Genomic DNA, 23,881 nt, shown 5'->3' with positions numbered 1-23,881 from the left:
TACACTTTGCCTTTGTTTTATTTATTTATGTTTCTAAATCTACATCTTTATACATACTCTGCAAGCCACCATACAGTGGGTGGCTGGGGGTACCCTGTACCACAACTAGTCATATCAATACCTGTTCTACCAACAAATACAGCAAGGGAAAAATGACTATCTACAGCCCTCTGTATGAGATCTAACTTTATCTTCATGGTTGTTGATGAAATGTATATTGGTGGCAGTAGAATCATTCTGCAGTCAGCTTCAAATGCCAGTTCTTTAAATTCCCCCCCCTCCCCCCCCCCCCTGCCAGGCGGCTCATGGTTCATTCATGAGTTCATGCGTGGTGCACATGGGTCCCCGCGCTATGGCAGCCAATTCTTCTTTCCCTGGCTGTGTTTCCTTCACCCTGCCCACCCTCCCTATCCTCGCTCCTTTCGCATTGTTGCCTCCTTTCCCTCTTTTAGTGTTGTGATTTATGTTGACCTAGCTAACCACCTGTTTCTTGTATTGGTTGTAATTTTGTTCCTTTTGCCTGTACTTTCACCCTTTTGGCGTTTAGGTCCCAACTTGAGGTTTGACATCCACTTCAAAATTTCCTGTTTTTAGTGTGAGCCATGGGGGGAAGAACTCCCTCCCTGGCATCTACAGTGTGGATTCCTCTGCCCTCTTCCTTCCCCTCTCCCTTTCCCACTGTAGCCCCTTCTGCCCTGCTAGGTCACCAGCACGTGTAGCCAGTCCATGTGGTGGGGCTGTTGTGTACCCATATGGCTGAACTCCCTGACAACACAGGGATCACATTACTGATGACTAAGCTATTCCCTTCCCATGTATGCCAAGGAGTGGTTGCTTGTCTTCTTGGAGCATTGGAACTCCCGGCAACGACCGCCGTGCCAGACAGCCCTTGCTGTGGCTGAGTGGTGCCCATGGGGAGAGCCCCTGGTCAGAATGGGTGGTATCAGGGTGAATGCTTGGCACACGAAGTGTATCAAGCTGCAAAAGTCTGACTGTTCTCAAACAACTGTCTCTTTGAATGGTGAAGGACCCTTGAATGCTACTTTGTATGACCCAGCAACTTTCCCTTCCCTGGCTACACCATGGGAGGAGGGCCAGGCTTGTCACCTCGTCCCTACTGGGATGGATGGGGACACTTTCACCACCACAAAGCCATTATTTTTCTTGGAAAATATTGAGGACAACTTTGGTGGAGTCTCTTAGTAAGATGCAGTTGGTCTCCCTGTCGATCAAAGCTCCTTCTGCCACCCAGTCTGCAGCTCTTCGTGCCTGTGATTGTTTTGGCAATGTCCTGGTGTCTTATCACTCCTCACCAATCTCTGTATATGGTCCAGGGAGTAATTTTTGATGGGGGTCTCATCCTGCAAACCGATGAAGAACTCCGGGCTAATCTGGAGCAGTGTGGCATTCTTTTTTTTTTGTGACGTGTGCGGAATGGTCGCAAAGACAATCACACCGATACTGGTGCCTTCATTCTGGCTTTTGAGGGGAATACCCTCCCAGAGGTCAAGGTTATGTGCTACAGATGTGATGTGAAGCCGTACATCCCTCCACCGACACGGTGCTTTTGGTGCTTGCGTTTCAGGCACGTGCCTTCTGCTGTACGCAGACCCTTTGTGTGGTGACTGTGGCCACCCACTCCATGAGGGAAGCCCTTGTGTTCCGCTGTCTGTGTGTCAGTTGTGCTGACCACCACTCCCCTCACTTGCTGGACTGCCCGGCTTACAAGAGAGAAAAGAAGGTACAAGAATACAAGTCCCTGGATCATCTGTTTTATGCTGAGGCTTGCCAAAAATATGAGAGACTCCATCCAGTGTCACTATCTTCAACTTTTGCCTCTGTTACTTCCTTTCCTCCTCCTCCCTTGTTCTTACCCCAGCTCCATGCCACTCTCCCCTCCCCCTCCCCTGCAGTTCCCACAACCTCCCGTCAGGTAGCTGCTCCCCCTCCCCGGCTAAAGAAATGTTTCCCTTCTTTGGCACCTGCACCGGTGATCGGGCTCCTTCATGGGACCTCTCTCTCCGGCATCTCTCAGGCCAGACATCTGTTACCACCACTTGGCTGCGAGGTGCACCATCTGTGCGCCCCAAGGTTGCCTGCTCTCTTTCGGTTCCCAATCTTGCAGAAGCCTGTACTCACCCTATGACCTGCCCTCCTCCACCTCAGAAAGAGAAGAAGAAGCAACATAACTACCAAGACAAGGTGTCCCCGGTGCCCCCGGAGGTGCCATCTCCCCCCTTGCAACCTGTGTCTGACGTATTATTTATCTATGTCACCTTATCCTTGTCGGTGACAGCTACTGACCAAGTGACCTGACCTCCTCCTTGGCTTCTTCATGTCTATCTTGGACTCACACCACATGATCATCCAGTGGAATTGCAGCAGATACTATTGTCACCTACCGGAAATGTAACATCTTGTCTCCTCTTATTCTTCATTCTGTCTCGTTATTCAAGAAATGCATTTCTGTGATGACCACTCTCCAACCTTTTGTGGTTGTCGGGCATTCTGTCAGAACTGTGCTGGCCCTTGGGTAGCATCTGGTGGGGTCTACACTTTGGTTTGCTCAGATGTCATTAGTGACTGGATTCCCTTACCACATTGGAAGAAAAAGCAGTTAGAGTGCAAATGACTCCGGCAATCACCATTTGCAATGTATACCTCCCTCCAGGAAGGCCACTTGCTTATGTTGCACTGTCTACCTTAATCCACAACTCCTGCCCCAATTTCTGCTCCTCGGGGACATCAATGCCCACCATCCGATGTGGGGGAGTGTCAGTTCAACAGGTAGGGGTATCCTAATTGACCAACTTATCACAGACCTCGATTTGTGTCTCCTCAATGATGGTTCCCCTACCCCCTTCAGTGCCGTTCATGGCACCTCTGCTATCGATCTCACGATCTCCTCCCCTGCCCTCGTGGTTTCCCTACATTGGTCATCCCGTGATAACCTTTGTGACAGTGACCACTTTCTGGTGATTCTATCAGGACCAATTGGCCTTTATATATGTCTGCTGTCCACTTTAACACCCCCCTCCCAAATTCCATTCATGTAGTCATGCAAGGCATCTCTGCCGCTCTTTTTCATGCTGCTGGCACTGCCGCCCCCTATCCATAGGTCCCCCTCATCGTCAGCCGGTACCGTGGTGGACTGTGGACCAAGGATGCCACAGTTGCCGTCCAGGACCGCCGATGGGCACTGCAGTGATTTAAGTGACACCCTTCACAGACCAACCTCCTCACTTTTAAGCATCACCGTGCTAAGGGTCATTACCTTACTAAGCGGAGTAAAAAGGAATGGTGCGGGTGCTTTGTTTCCTCCCTGGGGATGTATGCCCCATCATAACAAGTTTGGTCAAAGCTCCGTAGCCTTCTGGGCCACCCGCAACAGTCAACTGTCCACGTTGTCAACCTCCAAGGAATTCTGTGCACTGATCCATTGGTCCTCACAGAACACCTCGTTACTCACTTTGTGATGACATCGTCGTCCTCTTCATACCTTACTACCTTTCTCCAGCAGAAACACAGAGTTGAATAGACCCCCCTCTGTTTCGTCCTGCACCACGTTGAGCTCTATAATGAACCTTTCACTGAATGGGAATTGGTGCAGACTGTTAGCTCATCATGAGAAACAGCCCCAGGGTCGGATTTCATCCACAACTAGATGATACAACACTTGGCAACAGCTCCTCAGGGTCTTCAACCACATTCGGCTCAGGGTGCTACTCCGTCACAATGGTGAGACAGTATAGATATCCCTGTCCTTAAGCCTGGGACAAACCCAATGTCTCTTGACAGCTACTGCCCCATTAGCTTTACAAATGTACTTTGTCAACTGCTCGAAAGGATGATCAATTTCAGATTATGTAGGGTACTCGAATCTTGGGGCCTTTTGTCCCCGTGTCAGTGTGGCTTCTGGGCAGGGCGATCTCCAACTGACCATTTACTCCAGTTGGAATCAGCCATTTGACAGGGTTTTACTCACTGCGGGGACCTTGTTGCGGTCTTCTTTGACCTACATTAGGTGTATGACATGGCTTGGCACCATCACATTTTAGTTACCTTCCATGACTGGGGCTTCCGTGGTCCCCTTCAGATTTTTATCTGTGAGTTATTATATTACTGGCTCTTCTGGGTTTGCCGGTCACTGTGGCCGAGCAGTTCTAGGCGCTTCAGTGTGGAACCGCGTTGCTGCTGTGGTCGTGGGTTCGAATCCTGCCTTGGGTATGGATGTGTGTGATGTCCTCACGTTAGTTATGTTTAAGTAGTTATAAGTCTAGGGGACTGATAACATCAGACGTTAAGTCCCATAGTGCTTAGAGCCATTTGAAACATCTTCTGGGTTCAAGTTGGCACTTCACTCAACGCCCCTCAGATTCAGGAGAATGGTATCCCACAGGGTTCTGTGCTAAGTGTCACGTTCTTCCTCATTGCCATCAATGGGCTTGCGAACTCTGTTGAGCCTCTGGTTATCCCAGCATTGTCCATTGACTATTTTTGCGTCTGGTGCAGCTCCCACTTGGTAGTGTCTGCTGAGTGCCAGCTCCAGTTCACCATCCGCCAGGTCTCTGCATGGGCCACTGCCCATGGCTTCCAGTTTTCTCCCTCCTTAACGTGGTTGATGCGTTTTGTCGTTGACCCACAGTACGCCCCTATCCAGAACTTTATTTAGGTAACCAGCTCCTCGATGTTGTAGCACATTCCTGTTTCTTGGGCCTTATTTTTGATAACAAGCTGACATGGTTGCCCCCACATTCGCCCCCTAAAGATTACATGTATGCAGAAGCTTAATGCTATCTGCATCCTGGTCCACACAGCTTTGGGTGCAGACCGTTCCAGTCTTCTCCATCTTTACTGTGCTCTGTTCTTGTCCAGAATAGATTGTGGTAGTTAGGTTTATGGATCACCAGCTCCTTCCACTTTGAAACTCCTTGACCCTGACCATCATTGTGGGGTGTGTCTGGCTATTGGTGCCTTTCTCACTAATCCTGTTGATAGTCTCCTCCCAGATGCGGGGATTCCTCCTCTACATATCCAACGGAGCCAACTCCTTGTTTCTTACACAATCGCCATTCGCCAATTCCCTGACCATCCTGTGTACTCTGTACTCTTCGCCAATGAGGGATGTCTCCCTCCTAACACCCACCCACCCACCCATGGGTGGGATTGCTGGTTAGCATGCGTCTCACTTCCCTCTGTTGGGATCTCCATCTCCACTCACTGGACTGCACCCTGTGTCTTTTCCTCCCATACACCAACCCCCCCCCCCCCCCCCCAGCTGGTGCCTAGACCATGGATTAGGACCAATCTATACGAGGGACGAGGGTCCTGTTGCTCCTATGGTGGTTACCAGCGACTTGTATGTGCCATCCTTGTAGACTTCCAGGGTGCCACCATCTTTTACACTCATGGTTCTAAGAGTATTGATTAGGTGGGATATGCTTTCACATCTCCTACTGGCTTCGAGCACCATTTATTGCTTGGATCATGTAGTGTGTTCACAGCAGAGCTTATAGCCATTCCCAGGGCCCTCCTTTTTGTTTCTCAGGCCTCCCTCCACAGTGTTTTAATTTGTTCAGACTCCATGAGCAGCCTGCAGGCTATCAATTGATGTTACTCTCGTTATCCTTTGGTCTCCGCTGCCCATGACCTCCTCTCTGCCCTGAGTGTCACCTGTTCAGTTGTCTCTCTCTAGGTCCCAAGTCATGTGGGTATCCCAGGGAATGAATTGGCTGACCGTTTGGCTAGAGAATCAGATACTTACCCCCCATTTCCTTTCATGATTCCAGCTACAGATATTCGGAGCTACGTCAAATCTCTCTTTGCCCAACAGTGGCATGCCATCTGGAGTGCCACTGCTCATAGTAAAAAACTCCGCACGATCAAGGAGTCTTCTGCAGTTTGATGCTCTTCTTTCTGCTCCTCTTGGAAGGAGTCCACTGTTTTATGCTGTTTATGCATTGGTCATACCCGTCTCACCCATTGTTTCCTCGTACATAACGACCCACCCTCACAATGTGGTTGTGGAGTTAGACTGACGATATCTCACATATTAGTGGAATGTCCCCTTCTTTCAGCCCTTCATGTTAAGTATAGTCTTCCAAGTTCCTGAAATTTAATATTAGCAGAAGTTCCACAGGTGGTTGACCTGGTCCTCGGTTTCCTCCAGGAAAGTGGTGGTTTTTATTTCCTGGTATAAGGTTCTCCTTTAGTCTTGGAGCAGGGGTGGGTTGGTTGTAGTAGGGACTTCTTTTATAGTCTTCTTGGTCTGTGACCTCATGACCACCCCCCGTCCCCCTTTTTTCCAGTTTTTAGATTTGGTTTTGCCTTTTATGTTTTTACTGTGTTTGTTTAATGTTCATTATTTTGTAATTTGACTCCCCTGATGATACGTCCACTTGTAGCAGACCCTCTTTCTTCTGTAGCTCGCTTTGGAACCGCGGGACCGATGACCTTGCTGTTTGGTCCCATACCTGTCTCAATCAATCAGTCAATCTAAATTTTCTCGATAGTATTCCTTGAAAAGTACATCGCCTTTTCCCCCAGAGATTCCAATTTGATTTCCCAAAGCATCTCTGCAATAATTGCATGTTATTCAAACCTACCGGTGACAAATCTAGCTGCCAGTCTCTGAATGACTTCAATGTTTCCCTTCTATCTAACTGGTGTGGATCCCAAACACTTGAACAGTATTCAGGAATAGTTTGCACTAGTTTCCTATATGTGGTCTCTTTTACAGATGAATCACACTTTACTAAAATTTTCACAATAAATTGAAGTCAACAATTTTCCTTCCCCACCACCATCATCACATGCTCTTTTTGCAACATTATTCCCAGATATTTAAACAATATGACTGTGTGAAGTAAGACACTACTGATGCTGTATCTGCACATAACGGGATTGATTTTTGCACTCATCTGTATTAATTTAAATTTTTCTACATTTAGAGGTAGCTACCATTCATCAAACCAACTAGAAATTTTTCCTGTCATTTTGTATCGTCCTACACTCACTCAACTTCAACAGCTTCCCATACACCCCAACATTATCAGCAAACCACCTCAGATTGCTGCCCACCCTGTCTGTTAGATTATTTATGTAAGATAATAACAGCGGTCCTATAAAACTTCCAGGAACACTTGCTGTTAAGAACAAAAGAACAACATACTGGGTTCTATAACTTAAGAGGTCTTCAAGCCACTCATATATTCGTGAATCTATTCCATATCCTCTTACCTTCTTTAACAGACTGCAATGGGGCACCATGTCAAATGCTTTTTGGAGATCTAGAAATAGGGAAACTGCCTGTTGTCCTTCATCCATAGTTCCCAGTATATCATGTGAGAAAAGGGCAAGCCGAGTTTCACATGAGCGTTGCTTTCTAAATCCATTCTGATTCATGGACATATAATTTTGGTCCCAAGAAAATTTATTATATTCAAACTGAGAATATGTTCAGGAATTCTGCAGCAAATCGATGTAAGGGTTGTTGATTTTTAATTCTGTTGGTCTGTTTTGTTGCTGTTCTTATGTATGTGAGTCTTGGGGAGTCTCCTGTGCTTTCTGCCCAGTCACTGGTGATTGCAATGGGCAAGATAAATGCAAGCTAAGAAAAGGGCCAATGGTGTAAAGTACTCTTTGTAAAACTGGATTGGGATTCCATCCGAACCTTGCAACTTAATTGTTTTCCACTCTTTCAGTTGTTTCTGTGCACCAGGAATCCTATGTTGTCCATACAGAACTCTTTGTGATGGTCGAACAGTGGTGTGTTTGTATGATTCTCCTGTGTGAATGATTTCTTAAACTCAAAAGTTAAAACTTCAGCTTTCATTTTACTATCTTCTGCTGCTGCATCAGACTCGTCAATGAGTGACTGGATGGAAACCTTAGACTTAGTGGTTTTACATAGGACCATAATTTTTTCAGGTTCTCGGCCAGTTCTTGTGCTAACATATGACAGTGGTAGTTGTTGTATGCTTAATGTGTAGATCTTTTCACAGACACAAAAAGCTCTAATAACCTTTTCCTTTCATCAGTTCTACATTCTCTTTTGAACCAAGAGTGCAACAGCCTTGCTTACTCAGCATTCTTTGTCTCTAGTTTTGGGGTTGCTGGCCATGTAAACCTTTCATTTCTTAGAATGTCGGCCATTTGTGTGGATTTTCAATATTTTTGTTAAGAAAACTACCCAACATTTAACTGTGACAATAACATTTAGTGGAAGCCTAAAACTGATACTCCTCAATTATGTGTTTCTAGCTTTTTTGGGTGTTCAGTCCCGTTTTCCTTCCATGTTTAAGGAACATTAGGCTACTTCTGGGGGTAAAATGCTCTTGAACTGGTCCTGCCTGTAAGAGACCTTCTGAAACACCACATAAAAATGTGTTATCCCAGTTTATTGCACTATTTTTCCTCATAGGTCAACAGGGCATTTTTAAATCCGTGTTACAAACTTCTAAGACTTGAAGAGGGGAGTGAGTACATAATGTTTTGAATAGGAACCAATACACAATAGTGTACCATTTCTGTGCTACAGCAATTTGAAAACATGTTTGCCAGGTAGGTTTGCAACAGGGAAGTCATAGTTGGGGTTGCTTACATGTAATTGGCTGATGTCATTTAGCATCTATCCTACCTCTCACATGGTTCGAGCATCATTCACATATCTGTGAGCAAGTGTTAGAGGTGCTATGGAGTGTTGGTGGTGGTATGGATATAGTTGTTGGTCTTCCACAACTTTCCAGATTGTGCTGGGAGCAACACTGGTTGCATGAGCAATTGCTCGTGTACTCATTGACGAGTTCTCTCCAACATAATGCAATACAACCTCTTCCAATTTGGGTGTGCAGTGTCTCCTTGGAGCACCATAGTTCCACCAGCTGAAGGTGAAAGTACCCCTTCCTCAAAACCATTGCATAATTGTGGCTGAAAGGGTATATGATGGAGTCGGACATTGTGCGCAGTGATCTCGATAAAGGTGATGAGCATCTCTTCCAGTACTGTGAGCTTTATCACACACAAGGATCATGTCAGTGTATGTTGCTCTAACAGTCGCAGACATATGAATGGGGCTCTAACCAAGTCAGAGAGATAGGCTAGACATCAAATGACATCAGCTAATCTGATGTAAGCACTTCTGCCCCACCCCCAATGACGAGTACCTTGTTGCAAACCTACCTAGCAACATGCTTTCAAACTACTGTAGCATGGAAACGGTACATTTCTGGCCATGGGTATCTATTCAAAATATTATCTACTCACTCCCTTGTACAAGTTCTAGAAGTCTGTACAGTAAATATTTGAACACATTGTATACTACAGTGCCATCCACTGCTATCTATTTCAAGTAAGTCAGTCATCACCATGGCTGTGTCCTCTCCTGCTATGACCATTGTGGCTGAGCAGTGTGATGTGATGTTGGCATTCTCTCTATTGTGAAAACACCACCATTTGCCATGACGTGACATAACATACATGTCCAGGTGAATCAGTATAATGGAGCTTAGTGGTTTGATTTTTAATGGTTTTCAACAGCAGTGTATACTGTGCCTGACCCTAACCAAACTTTGTGGAGGATTCAATCTAGTATTAATGCCATTTTGGCAATGTTTTTCTTCTGGATTTCTCTGATAGAGCAGCAGTAGTCACAATGCCTCAACAGGACTTAATGGAACTCCTTCCATTTATCATGAGACTCTTTCCACTTATATGCAGAATTTCATTTATCCTCTGTTAGTTTGTATTTAGTGACATAAATTTTTGACATATTCAGATTATCTGCTGTGAAACCATCTTACAACTGTCTCATCTGTCAGTACTGATAATTTTATGCTTTATCTTAAAACTTCTATGCCATTAGGGACTGTCAAATGTAAAAGGCCAGCAGGAAACATGCATTGTCAGACATAAAGACTGAACCTAGCACATCTCATATCTGGCATCAAACACTAACAAGGCTCAGCTGTAAACTAAAGGCTTGCCATGACGTGACATAACATACATGTCCAGGTGAATCAGTATAATGGAGCTTAGTGGTTTGATTTTTAATGGTTTTCAACAGCAGTGTATACTGTGCCTACCAAAGATAGTATTATTTTCCATTGTTCGAAAGATAGTATTATCCTAGACCATATGTGTCATAGCCCAAACAATGCTACTGTCTATCGAATAATACACTATGTGATCAAAAGTATCCGGACACACAATATTAGGTGCATTGTGCTGCCACTTACTGCCAGGTACTCCAAATCAGCGACCTCATTAGTAATTAGACATCCTGAGAGGAGAATGGGGTGCTCCACAGAACTCACAGACTTCGAAAGTGGTCAGTTGATAGGGTGCCACTTGTGTCATACGTCTGTGCACAAGATTTTCACACTCCTAAACATCCCTAGGTCCACTGTTTCTGATGTGATGGTGAAGTGGAAACATGAAGGTACACATACAGCACAAAAGTGTACAGGCTGACCTCATCTGTTGACTGACAGAGACCGCTGCAGTTGAAGAGGGTCGTAATGTGTAATAGACACATCACACAGGAATTCCAAACTGCATCAGGATCCACTGCAAATACTGTGACAGTTAGGTGGGAGGTGAGAAAAATTGGATTTCATGGTCAAGCGGCTGCTCATAAGCCACACATTATGCCGGTATATGCCAAACTACACCTCACTTAGTGTAAGGAGTGTAAACATTGTACAATTGAACAGTGGAAAAAAAACGTTGTGTGGAGTGATGAGTCACGGTACACAATGTGGCAATCCGATGGCAGTGCGTGGGTATGGGGAATGCGCGGTGAACATCATCTGTCAGCGTTGGTAGTGCCAACAGTAAAATTCGGAGGCAGTGGTGTTATGGTGTGGTCGTGTTTTTTATCAAGGGAGCTTGGACCTCTTGTTCTTTTGCATGGCACTATCACAGCACAGGTCTACAGTGATGTTTTAAGCACCTTCTTGCTTCACACTGTTGAAGAGCAATTCGGGGATGGCGATTGCATCTTTCAACATGATTGAGCTCCTGTTCATAATGCATGGCCTGTGGCAGAGTGGTTGCATGACAATAACATCCCTGTAATGGAGTGGCCTGCACAGAGTCTTGTCCTGAATCCTATGCAACCCCTTTGGGAGGTTTCAGATCACTGACTTCATGCCCGGCCTGATCGACTGACATTGTCTTTCTCTCAGTTGCTAGTACCTCCAGAAAAATTCTTTTAATTTCTTGCTATTATTGATTAATTACTTGACAGCCTGGTTTTTCTCGAAGTGTGCAGGGCTTAGGCACATCTAAATTGCATTCCTACATGCTAGTATGATCCCACTTTATCCTAATGCACAGTATAAATGTTCTGTATGATGCTTGTAAGTACCACATTCTTAGCTATATCTCTTCCTAAAAGCCACTTGTTAGACTGAAACCAAAGGAGATGGGATAATTATTTCTCCATAACTTTGATTGTTAGTTTGGTGTACCCTATGACCTCATGGGGGAATTTTCTTTGAACTGTTTGGCGAATGTTACCTTAAAAAGATTTCCTCATGTGAACATGATGAAGATGAGGAGAAGACATTTAGCCAGGGCAATTGAGAGGTGAGTCATTTTTTTCTGTGACACAATGACCATAACCAGTCTCTCCAAGTGTAAGCACATGTACATGTGCATTGACATGTGGCCTCCAACTAAGAAGGAGACCCAGAATAGTTATTGTATCAACATACAGTTTAGATTATGGAGCCGGACCTAATAATCAACTTGCATTATTTACTGTATTCCAAGTTTCGATAACCTTTAAATGCAGATCATTTCCTTATTGAAAATTTAAAGAGAAAAGAAACTCTAATACAGTTATTTCATCAAGATGTCAGCAACTGTTAAATTCAGATAAAAATTCAAATGACTTCTTTCTCCTTCCTTGAGGAGATGCAATGATACAAAGGCGACTGTTTTAACTGTTGTAGCCAAGTCATAGCATGTACTTTTTAGCCACTGCTCCTTTCAGTAGTTGGTACTGGCCCTATTTTTTGGGGGGTCAGAAGGTCATTATGAGTAGACACTCTGAGGTCATAAAATTGTGAATTGCAGCCACTCCAGTCTCACTTTTTGCCAGCTTCTCTTCTGACCATCGGTTACGGCTAGATGACTCCGATATGATCACACTCCACTCTTGCCACTTGCTGCCTTGAGCCAGAATACATTTTGCCTGTTCATTACTTTGAGTAGAAGATAGCCTAATGTCACTTCCATATAGGTGCCACCATGTTCACTTGCCATGCAGGAGTAGGTTGTGGTATTTGCCGTTAAATGACAGCTTCAGCCTTGTGGGAGGAAACCACAGCAATTACCTGCCATTGTCACCTCTGTCGTAATCGCATGAATTCAGCCCTCTCTGTAACACATTAGGATTCCTACATGTGTTGAACTGTATTATGCACATTAGTGCAGGGTGTATATGCCCCGAGACAACTGGGAAATCTGGGAAAATTGTGGGATTTTTTCATCCAGGAAAAATTTGGTGAAAACCTGGGAATTTTTTATACCAGGAGTTTTTCATTTTTCAGTTAAGTTTTATAATTTTGACTGGTAAGAACTGTCACTCTAACAAAGAATTTTAATTTAACCTACTACTGCACTATAATACTGCAGCAATAAAATGTAAATGAGAGACAAACACCAAAATAAAACTCTAGCTGCAAAGAAAATGCGCCATTTACAACAACATGCACATTGCACAGACAAGTGTCTGCTAACACCAAAGTATGTCAAAGGCCTTAGGACAAAGACTATGCAATACTATGTAACAACAAACTGCTTTCAATGAGCATGACATCACTTTCAATGAGCATGACATCACAACTGTTTACATTTCTGACAGCTCATAGGAAAATATTGCAAATGGTGGTTTTGAGAAGCTTTACTTTCAAAGTATATTTCCTCTTATGCGAGATGAATTATGTTAGTTGTGAGGATGTGTGCTGAATTTCTTAACCCATGGACCATTTGATTCTCATTCAAAACTTAACTCTTTGAGCAGCAGCCACTTAAAAAAAAATCTTGCCTAAAAGACAAGCTATTTGTGCCATTATTAAAAATTTTAGTGGCAAATCTTAAAGGGTAACACATGCCAAAATTGACCAGTATCAAATATGAAAACTTAGCTTTTGTTGTAGCTATGCTGTGTGTATATCAGTTTAAACTGTAAACTTTTCCTATTTCATGTTCATGGTACTTAAATTCATGTTGCTATTGGCAAAAGAGAACCATGTTTATGAATATCAAGAGCTCATATGGAAAACCAATCTTAAGCAAAGAAGGGAAAGTAGAAAGGTGGAAGGACTATACAGAGGGTCTGTACAAGGACAACATTCTTGAGGGCAATATTATGGAAATGAAAGAGAACATAGATGAAGATGAAATGGGAGATATGATACTGCATGAAGAAATTGACAGAGCACTGAAACACCTAAGTTGAAACAAGGCCCCGGAAGTAGACAACATTCCATTAGAACTACTGATAGCCTTGGGAGAGCCAGCTATGACAAAACCCTCCCATCTGGTGAGCAAGATGTATGAGACAGTTTGAAATACCCTCAGACTTCAAGAAGAATATAACAACTCCCAAAGAAAGCAGGTGTTGACAGGTGTGAAAATTACCAAACTATTAGTCCAATAAGTTATGGTTGCAAAATAATAACACAAATTATTTACAGACAAATGGAAAAACGTAGAAGTAAACCTTGGGGAAGATCAGTTTGGATTCCGCAGAAATGTTGGAACACGTGAGGCAATACCGACACTATGAACTATGACTTATCTTAGAAGATAGATTAAGGGAAGGGAAACCTACGTTTCTAGCATTCGTAGACTTAGAGAAAGCTTTTGACAATGTTGACTGGAATACCCTCTTTCAAATTCTAAAGGTGACAGGGGTAAAATACAGGGAGCGAAGATAGAAGAAAGGCAAACCTGAAAGGAGGATATAAGATGAACATCACCAAAAGAAAAACAAGGATAATGGAATGTAGATTACCAAATGAGACACTTACAGTAGTAGATGAGTTTTGCTATTTGGGAAGAAAAATAACTGATGATGGTCAAAGTAGAGGATATAAAATGTAGACTGGCAATGGAAAGGAAATCGTTTCTGAAGAAGGAAAATTTTTAATATCGAGTGTAGAATTAAGTGTCAGGAAGTCTTTTCTGAAAGTATAAATAGTGTATAGACTATAAATAAATAGACTAATAATAATAGACTATAAATAATAATAGACTAATAAATAATAATAGACAATAAATATAATAATAGAATTGGGGAGAAGAGGAGTTTGTGGCACAACTTGACTAGAAGAAGGGATTGGTTGGTAGGACATGTTCTGAGGCATCAAGGGTTCACCAATTTAGTACTGGAGGGCAGCGTGGATGGTAAAAATCGTAGAGGGAGACCAAGAGATGAATACACTAAACAGATTCAGAAGGATGTAGGCTGCAGTAGGTACTGGGAGATGAAGAAGCTAGCACAGGATAGAGTAGCATGGAGAGCTGCATCAAACCAGTCTCTAGACTGAAGTCCACAACAACAACAACAACAACAACAACAACAATAACAACATTGGCTGACTGTATAATGTGTCCTATGGTCTGAATATCCGCTGTCATTGGCTGGTGATATCACATGACGTGAGCTATAATTGGCTGACAAAAGTGCATCGCAATCTTGATTTCAGTGGTGTATTTGGTGGAATTTGTATTTATACTTTCATAGTACAAAAATGTTCAGTGTACATGTTTCCATGGCTCAAAGATTTTTCCAAAATGCCTTGTTTTTTGCTGGGTTTTATTTCCTAAAGTGCTGGAAAATTTAATACTGGTGTATAAAATCTTTACCAATTAAAGGATTGATGAATTTTCAGCCCAGAGAAACAGTATATTACCACTTAACACACAAAAATGTGCTTTCACTTGGATTATAGTTTATTTTCGCCTTGGAAAAAAGTGTATTTGTAACTGGAAAATCCAAGAATTTTTCTCTTGTCCATGTACCCACTGTGCAGTAGTTCAGATGGTATTAAGGCAATTTGTAGTTTCATGTATTGATTCCTGTATTCATTGGTTGGTACCCCTATCTTTGTGATATATTAGTAGGTTTAGAAAGTCAGTAACAGCTCCACTGGGCTCTGCCAATCTGTTTGGAAAGGGCTCCCAAAACCAGATTTCGTAAACTAATTTCCCAGTACTGCTTGTGGGTACCACAAATTTGTTCTGGAAATCTGCTTCTAGTTACTGGTTTTCCAATCCACAATCAGTTTTTGCTCCCATGTAAATGCAGCAGGTTTTAAAATGTGCTTGGGTTGTCAAGTTACATCTTGTTTTCAGAACATTCGTTTAATATGGACTTACTTTGCAATGAAGGAGAAGCAGAAATATTAGACTGAGCATGAAACTGTCTGTAATAGTTAAGTGAAGAGAAATAACAATTGTGTTGACTGTATCAGAAAGTGGATCAGCTATTTTCAGACACCATATTTAACTGGGCCAGTAAAGACACTTCATCCCTTAACGTATAAACATGACAGTGAAAAAACGGTTTCCAAAATTCGGTTTTTGTCTTTCTGAAGATGTGCCACATGTAAACGTAGTGTGTGTGTGTGTGTGTGTGTGTGTGTGTGAATTCTTATAGAATACACTGATGGAAACAAAATTGCAGCACCAAAGAGGAATTTTGTGACATAAACGAAAGTTGATAGGTGTTTCCAAATCTGAAACAAGTCTCTTCATATTTCATGCCAGTCATATGAGAGAGGTGCTAGTAGTGCTGCTATGAGGATGCAGTTATCTATAATGAAGTACTGTCTAAAAGAATCTGCATAAATATTCATTCAGATCTTGATAAGATTTCAAAGTGGTGTAAAGATTTGCAACTTCGCTTAAATGTCCAGGAATGCAAAATACATAGTATCCTATGACTGTAATATCAGTGAGTCACTGTTGGAATTGGGCAAGTCATACAAATACATGGGTGTAACACTTTGTAAGGATATGAACTGGAATGATCACATAGGTTCAGTTGTGGGTAACACAGGTGGTAGATTTCGGTTTATTGATAGAATATTGAGGAAGTGCAATCAGTCTACAAAAGAGATTGCTTACAAATCACTTGTGCAGCTGGTTGTAGAATACAGTGAAACCTCTTTATAACGTTCCTCCATATAATGTTTTCCTCTATGTTACATGTGTTTTTTTCGGTCCCGACTAAAAGCCCATATAAACAATGTTAAATTTTCCTCTTTACTGTGTTTCCTCTATATTACAATTTCCTCCATGTAATGCTCATATTTTTGGACCCCTGGTCAATTATTGACCTCTTTATAACGTTTAAGTGACTGTATGTAGACACATCATTTTCCGTTCTGTAGATCCACAGTTTGCACCGGCTTGGAAAGCCTGCACTCAGCGTGTTTCATATGTCAGCGGCAGAACCTGGTCGCGTTACATGTGACGCACATTCTGCTTGCGATCTATGGCACCATTTGTCAAAGCTGATTAGTGGTATCCCGATCTTCAGTAATGCCCTGTAATTATTATTTGGAAGCCTTCCTCTTTATAGTGTTTTCCTCTATACTGTGTTCAGAACTTGTGGTCCCTTGAAAAATGTTATATAGAGGTTTCACTGTATTGCGCAAGTGTGTGGGACCCATACCAGATAGGACTAACAGGGAATATTGAACATATACAGAGAAGGGCAGCACAAATGATGACAGGTTTGTTTAATCTGTGGAAGAGTGTCCCAGAGGTACTGAAGGAACTGAACTGGAAGATTCTTGAAGATAGACATAACTATCCTGAGAAAGTCTGTTAACAAAATTTTAAGAACTGGCAAAATGATAACTCTAGGAATATGCTAGAACCACCAATGTATCGCTCCCTTAGGATCATGGGGATAAGATTAGAATAATTACTGCATTCACAGAGGCGTTCAGTCAATCCTTCATCCCACATTTCATTAGTGAATGGAATAGGAAGGAACCCTAATGACTGGTACAATGGGATGTATCCTCTACCATACACCTCACGGTGGTTTACTGAGTATAGATGTAGATATAGATTGGATGTGGTGAGTTGACATAAGTCAAGAATACCTTTAAGGTGGCAAAGACACTATTATCAACATCTCGCTGAGTTTGAACGAGGTTGTGCAATAGGGCTACGAGAAGCTGGATGTTCCTGCTGCAATATTGCGGGAAGACTTGTCATTAATGTAGACGCTGTACATGATTGCAGCAGTGCTGGTCATGAGAATTTACTGCAAGAAGACTAGGCTCCAGATGGCCACATGACACTACGAAGAGGAAAGACAATCGTGTTTGACATATGGCTCTGGTCCATCATACTGATCGGCAGCAGATATTTGAGCAACAATTGTCACACAACAAACTGTTACAAGCTGGTTACTTCAAGGACAGCCCTGAGGTACACGTCCTGTTGCGTGCATTCCACTGACCTCAAACCACTGTCATTTGCGACTTCAGTGGTGTCAAGTGAGAGCTTGTTGGAGGGCAGGGTGGACATTGGTTGGGTTTTCTGATGGAAACTGGTTCTGCCTCGGTGCAAATGATGGCTGTGTGCTGGTTAGGAGGTGGCGATTTGAGGGCTTGCAACCAACCTGTCTGTGTGCTAGACACGCTGGACCTAAACTTGGAGTTATGATCTGGGGTGCAGTTTGGTATGACAGCTGGAGCACTCTTGTGGATATCCCATACATCCTGACTGCAAATATGTACATCAGTCTGATGATATGACGGGTTGTGTTGCCATGCATGAACAGGATTCTAGTGGGGTTTTCCAATAAGATGACGCTCGTCCGCATACTGCTATTGTAACCCAACATACTCTACCGTGTGTCAACATGTTGTGTTGTCCTGTCTGTCTCCAGTCAAGCACACTTAGGAGATCATTGGATACCAACTTCAGCATCATCCACAAACAGCATTAAACATCCCTGTATTGGGTGATCAAGTGCAACAGGTGTGCAACTCCATCCCACAACAACAAACTGTATGAGGCATGTTGCATTTAGATGAGATTTTTAATGTGCAGCATCGATTAATCTATATTTATGCAGTATGCAGATATAAATATAAAAAAAACACAAATTATGGCACTTCAGCTTTACAAACATCAAAATCAACATGGTGACCGCTCTATTTGCTTCTGTCAGCCAGTCACAGTGTAGGAGATGTCACATGATATAAACGTGTTATTGATTGCTACTAAAGAACACTGAAAATTTTTATTCAGTATTATTTTTACTATTTCATGAAAGAAGTTAGTGGTGACAGATTGATCTGTAATGTAAGTTGAGGTCTACATTCAGTTGAAAGGTGACAATTTGATAGTGAGTTGGCGAAGGCAAGGAATGTGATTCCATAAAAAGTTATCGTACTGTCATGAGATGCGCTGTGTCTGGTGTGGCCTAGCGGTTAGTACCGACGGCTGCCATGATGTGGGTCACTTGTTCTAACCTGACTGCCCACAATTTCTTGTCATTTGGAATTTATCAGTTTTGGAAGATTGCTGAAATTTCTTATGTCTGTAATATTTGTATGTTCTGGAATATTTGATGTTTGTGTGAATAGCTACACTGTCAGTCCAGAAATTCAGTTCTGTTCTGGCTTTGCTATAAATACATTTTCAGTGCTAAGTGTTGGAATTCACTACTGACCCTGCTTTCAGATTTTAACTTGATTGTTGTTACAACTTGCCACTGGTGCTCATGCAGCATGATTTAAGTTCTTCCACATATCATATGTGATTACTATGATGACTGTTTGTATAATGTTTGTTGTTATCAGTCACCTGACTGGTTTGATGAGCCTGCCACAACTTCCTTTCGTGTGCTAATATCTTTCCTCAGAGAAGTACTTGTAGAAAATGTCTTGAATATTTGTTGGATATAGTCCAGTCTCTGACATCCCCCACAGTTTTTACCTTCTGCAGCTTCCTCTAGTACTAAGGAAGCTATTCCCTGATTCCTTAACACAGATTCTGTCATCTTGTCTCAGTGTTGTCCATGTATTCCTTTCCTCAGTGTTTCTGGGGAGAACCTCCTCATTTCTTGTCTTATCAGTTGAGCTAATTTTCAACATGTCTCTACAGCACCAATTCGCAAATACCTCGATTTTCTCCTTTTCTTGTTTTGTCATGGTCCACGATTCACTTTCCTACAATGCTGTGCTCCAAACATATATTCTCAGAACTTTCTTCCTTCAATTGAGGCTGATGTTTGATATAGAAGACACCTTTTGGCCACTGCTGCCCTCTTCAGCAGTGCTAATCTACTTTTTATGTCCTTGTGTTGTCTGTCATGGGATTATTTTCCTTCCAAGATTGCAGAATTCCTTGACATCATACACTTCTTCATAACTAATTTTAAAAAACAGTTAACTTATAACCTCATTTCTGCTTCTCCTCATTACTTTCATCTTTCTTAGGTTTACTGTCATTCCGTAGTATGTTCTGGACTGTTCTTGACTCTTCATTCCATTCAACAAATCCTGTTGTTCCTCTAAACTTTCACAAAGACTAGCAATGTCATCAGCAGATCTTATTGTTGTCATCCTTTCACATTGATTTTAATCCCACTCCTGAACATTTCGATCACTGCTTCTTCAGTGTGTAGATTGAATAATAGTGGTATTCCTCCTGTCTTACAACTTTTTTTTTTAAACATTCTTGGCTTTCCATTCTTGCTTTTCCTTCATGGTTGATTTTAATCCCACTCCTGAACATTTCCATCACTGCTTCTTCAGTGTGTAGATTGAGTAATAGTGGTATTCCTCCTGTCTTACAACTTTTTTTTAAACATTCTTGGCTTTCCATTCTTGTTTTTCCTTCATGGTTTTTGTACATATTGTATATTTTGTATCTTTCTCATTGGTTTACATTTGTTGTCCTGAGAGCATCTTGCACCATTGCCAAATACTTCTTGTAGCTCATCAGATACTTTGAACATGTCTTGGTTTTCTTTAAAGTCTTGCTTCCATTATCAAGCATAACATCAGAATTGCCACTCTGGTACCTGTACCTTTCGGAAAACCAACTCAATGTCATCTAACAGAGCCTCATTCTTGTGTATATTATGCTTGTGATTGAATGTTAGAAGAAGGAAATTGAACAGGTTCCAAGGTGATCTATGTATTTATGAAGCTTAAGTGTGATATTTGGTGGTGCTCTACAAAAATAAACAGTTGAATTGATGCAGCACATTAAAGATCTCTCCAATAAGATTATTGTTTGGGTACAATTTGAGGTGCAAAACTGCCAATACATAGTTGAGTAAAACTATTAATGGAATGTTGAAAGCAGGCTGTTTTCAAGTGAAGTCAAATAGAGAGCATCAGACATTTTAAGGTTGTATGCAAACCTTAGCCTCATGATGATGATGATGATGATGATGATGATGATGATTAACTGAGTTCAGTATCAACATTTAACAACTATCAGTTTACAATATTGGTGAACTTCTGCTCTCAGATGTTCAACATTTTTACCCAGGAATGAAGAAAATATCAAATTTCTCTATGTTTCAAGGGAACTGCTGATATCACACTTTGTCATTAAAAATAACTGATTTTGTGTTATAATATTATGAGAAGGAAGTTGCTACTCACCATATAGCAGAAATTTTGAGTCACCGATAGGCACAACATAAAGACTCTCACAATTATAGCTTTTGGCAGTTAAGGCCTTTGTCAACAATAGGCACTCACAAACATGACTGCAGTCTTAGGCAACTGAAACCACACTGCAGTGGTTCACAGCTGAAACCTACAATTGTGAGAGTCTTTTTGTTGTGCCTATCTGTGACTCAGCATCTCCGCTATATGGTGATTAGCAACTTTCTTTCTCATAATATTGTTGCATTCCATTCTGGATTTTCCATTATTTATTTACACAAAATTTTCATACATTTTGAAAGGTTTGTATCATAGTTTTCCTGTTCCTTCACTTCTCCACAATGTGCAAAAATTACCACACAACCTTTGTTAAGAATATCCATTATTTGTTTTGCTTTGGCCATTAACAAATTGTAGCAGTGTTGCAAGTTCCTTGATGTAAATACTATGTTCTGATTTTTTAGAAGACTTGAGTACTGACCACCTCTATGTCAACAAGACATTAAAACCTAATCTTCCTTTTGTAAGATGGACAGCCTTCCATACACTCACTTTCACTGTTTCGTAATGCTCTGAGCAACATGATACAGAGTTTATGTTTTCTCTCTTGTGGAGACACCACCATTTCCTATGACGTACATTCCATCATCCCCAACCATGTGACTCGGTGTTAAACCAGCTGGAGTTGTTGACATTTGATGCAATTGAACAAGGACATTATCTGCTGGACTGATTATAATGCCTACATGTACCTGTGCATTACAAATGTTCTATATAATGTTTCAGAATACCATGCATTTAGCTGTAATCACTTCGGTCAATGCATTTGATTAGATGTGAAAGAAAGAAAGTGGACAGAGTATTTCTCTGTGATTTTGTCTGAAAGTTTGTTGTAGTCTCTCTCTTGCCTTGTGTGTTGTGGTCTTCAGTTTGATGTAGCTCTCCATGCTATTCTGTCCTTTACAACCCTCTTCATATCTGCGTAACAGCATTGATTTCAGCCTGCTTAATGTATTAATGCCTGTCTCTCCCTCTGCAACTTTTAACCCTAGCACTTCCCTTCGCAACCGAAGTAGTGACTGCTTGATGCCACAAGATGTGTCCTATCAACCACTCCCTTCTTTTACTGAAATTTTGCTATAAATTTCTTTTTTTCTCAATTCAGTACCTCCTCACTCATTATTCGATCCGCCCATCTAATCTTCAGCATTCTTCTGTAACAATACATCTAAAAACATCTATTATCTACTTGCCTGAACTGATTATTGTACACATTTGACTTCTGTACAAGATTACACTCCAGATAAATACCCTCGGCAAAGATTTCCTAATGCTTAACTTGATATTAGATATCTGCAAATTCCTCTTTATCAGAAATATTTTTCTCGCTGTAGCCGGTCTACATTTTATGTACTGTTTTCTTCAGCCATCATTAGCTACTCTTCTGGCCAAATTGCATAAGCCATCAACTACTTTTGGTGCACTATTTCCTCATCTAATTCACTCAGTATCACACGATTTCACTTGACTGCACTGCATTAATTTTGTTTTACCTCTTGTCTTATGAAGCATTTTTAAAACTGTTCCAGGAGTGTTCATCTTCAGAAGACTTTCTGAGCCATAGCGCTCCCAGTATTGAGGATGACGACGAGGATGCAGTGAGTGAGGATGACTTTCAGGTGAGTCGTGTTTCCCGTGGCCTGTCCACCACTGGTGTGTTGCTGACAGCCATGTGCAGCAGAGGAAGGTCAAGCTATATATCATGTATAGCCCGATTCACAAAGAATGGCGGTTCATGCAGGCCGTAGCAAGGATGGGGATTATATTGTTGCCTGTTCCAAATAACAGTTGCATTACCTGTGTACATGTGCTTTGTGCTTGAAGAAAGCCTGTATCTTGCAGATTGCATCCCTCACTGCTTAAGTAGAATTTCTCGCTTACTACCACCTCCACCACCACCACCACCACCACCACCACCACCACTTAAGACAACTCGGAAGAAATGGGTAAAAATTCAGTGAATAATTTACTATAATCACATTTAATACTCACATTGGCTATGATATTCACACAGCAGACAGCTCAGAACACTACTGAATGCTCATTGGCTGTTGTAGAACATGTGATGTAGGTACGTGGAATGAGCGTAAAGTACCCCGCCATCATTTGTGATTCCAAATATAGCTGTCTGTAGAATGTTAAATTTGCTTGTCACCCTTCATGCTAATGTAGTCTAGTGAATAGAGAATCTTAGTAACAAAAAGGTGCACCCCTCAGTGCATTATACTTCTTATAAAGAGATATGCAGTGTGTTTAAAAAGTTCTCATATTTGTATGACAGATAGTGCTGTCAATACTAGAAATAAAATGTCCTATAAACTTATGTCTGGAAATAAGTACTTGAAGTATGAGCCATTTTGCTTATCTCTGGAGTGGGCAGTATTCAGTGGTGCAGACTATCTTTTTGCTGGTATTAATTGCTCATTTCTTACTGTTGTGTCTGTCTTTATTCGTACAAGGCGAACTCACACCCTGGCTCTTCTTCATACTTGGAGGATTTCAAGGTTATTGCCTGGGCATCAGTTTCCTAATGCAGTACAACAGAATACACACAAACAACTTGGTTATTCATCTTTAAAGATGAGAAAAGTTCAGAGTGCTATCAAGTACAAAACTTTTATCATCAGTTAATATAATTAGCAGTAACTCAGTCTGTATGTAGAAGCCTAGCAGTCATGGAGTTGCTGGATTCAATCCCAATTTATTTTTACTTGTTTTCAGATTTCATATTTAGTACTAAGTAGAAATGTTGGTTATCAAATACGGGCTCATACTTTTAATAAAAATAACATATTTGTTAATAAAAGTGAAATGCAAGTAATAATAAATAAAGGTGCAAATAATGAGATTCTAACCAGGAAACTTACGATTACTAGAATTTCATGGTATGCACTTGGCTTGCAATGACAGCATTAAAACATAACAAATGTTTCGTACATACCTCAGCAATCTTCTAATTTTCAATTGCAGTTTTTAGAGTTTCTTTGAGATTTTTACTGTACTGCTGTAGGCATTTCATTACAGACTGTAAGTATGAAGAAAATCAAAGAGAGCAGACCAGTCTGTAAGGTCTTCTTGTTTGGGCTCTGGTTGTAATGCTGTTGTCAGACAGTAGCACTTAAAACTGTCTCCTAAATTGGCTTAGATTGGTG

General features: G+C 41.6%; 1 protein-coding gene across 7 annotated transcripts in view; it reads left to right on the top strand.

Annotated features, from left to right (window-relative positions):
• The window catches only part of LOC126210600 (zinc finger protein 501-like), a 137,057-nt gene that overhangs the window by 43,792 nt on the left and 69,384 nt on the right, over window positions 1-23,881 (top strand). For all 7 annotated transcript variants that reach the window (XM_049939880.1, XM_049939885.1, XM_049939882.1 and 4 more), the window contains one exon: window positions 22,259-22,348. In XM_049939880.1, the coding sequence (XP_049795837.1) occupies window positions 22,259-22,348 (90 nt within the window). The remainder of the gene's footprint in view (window positions 1-22,258; window positions 22,349-23,881) is intronic.

Source organism: Schistocerca nitens, chromosome 10 (genome assembly GCF_023898315.1).
Source record: "Schistocerca nitens isolate TAMUIC-IGC-003100 chromosome 10, iqSchNite1.1, whole genome shotgun sequence".
In the NCBI taxonomy this organism is placed as follows: domain Eukaryota; kingdom Metazoa; phylum Arthropoda; class Insecta; order Orthoptera; family Acrididae; genus Schistocerca; species Schistocerca nitens.
The sequence above is the reverse complement of the archived record's forward strand: the minus strand, read 5'-3'. Positions and strand labels throughout refer to the sequence as shown.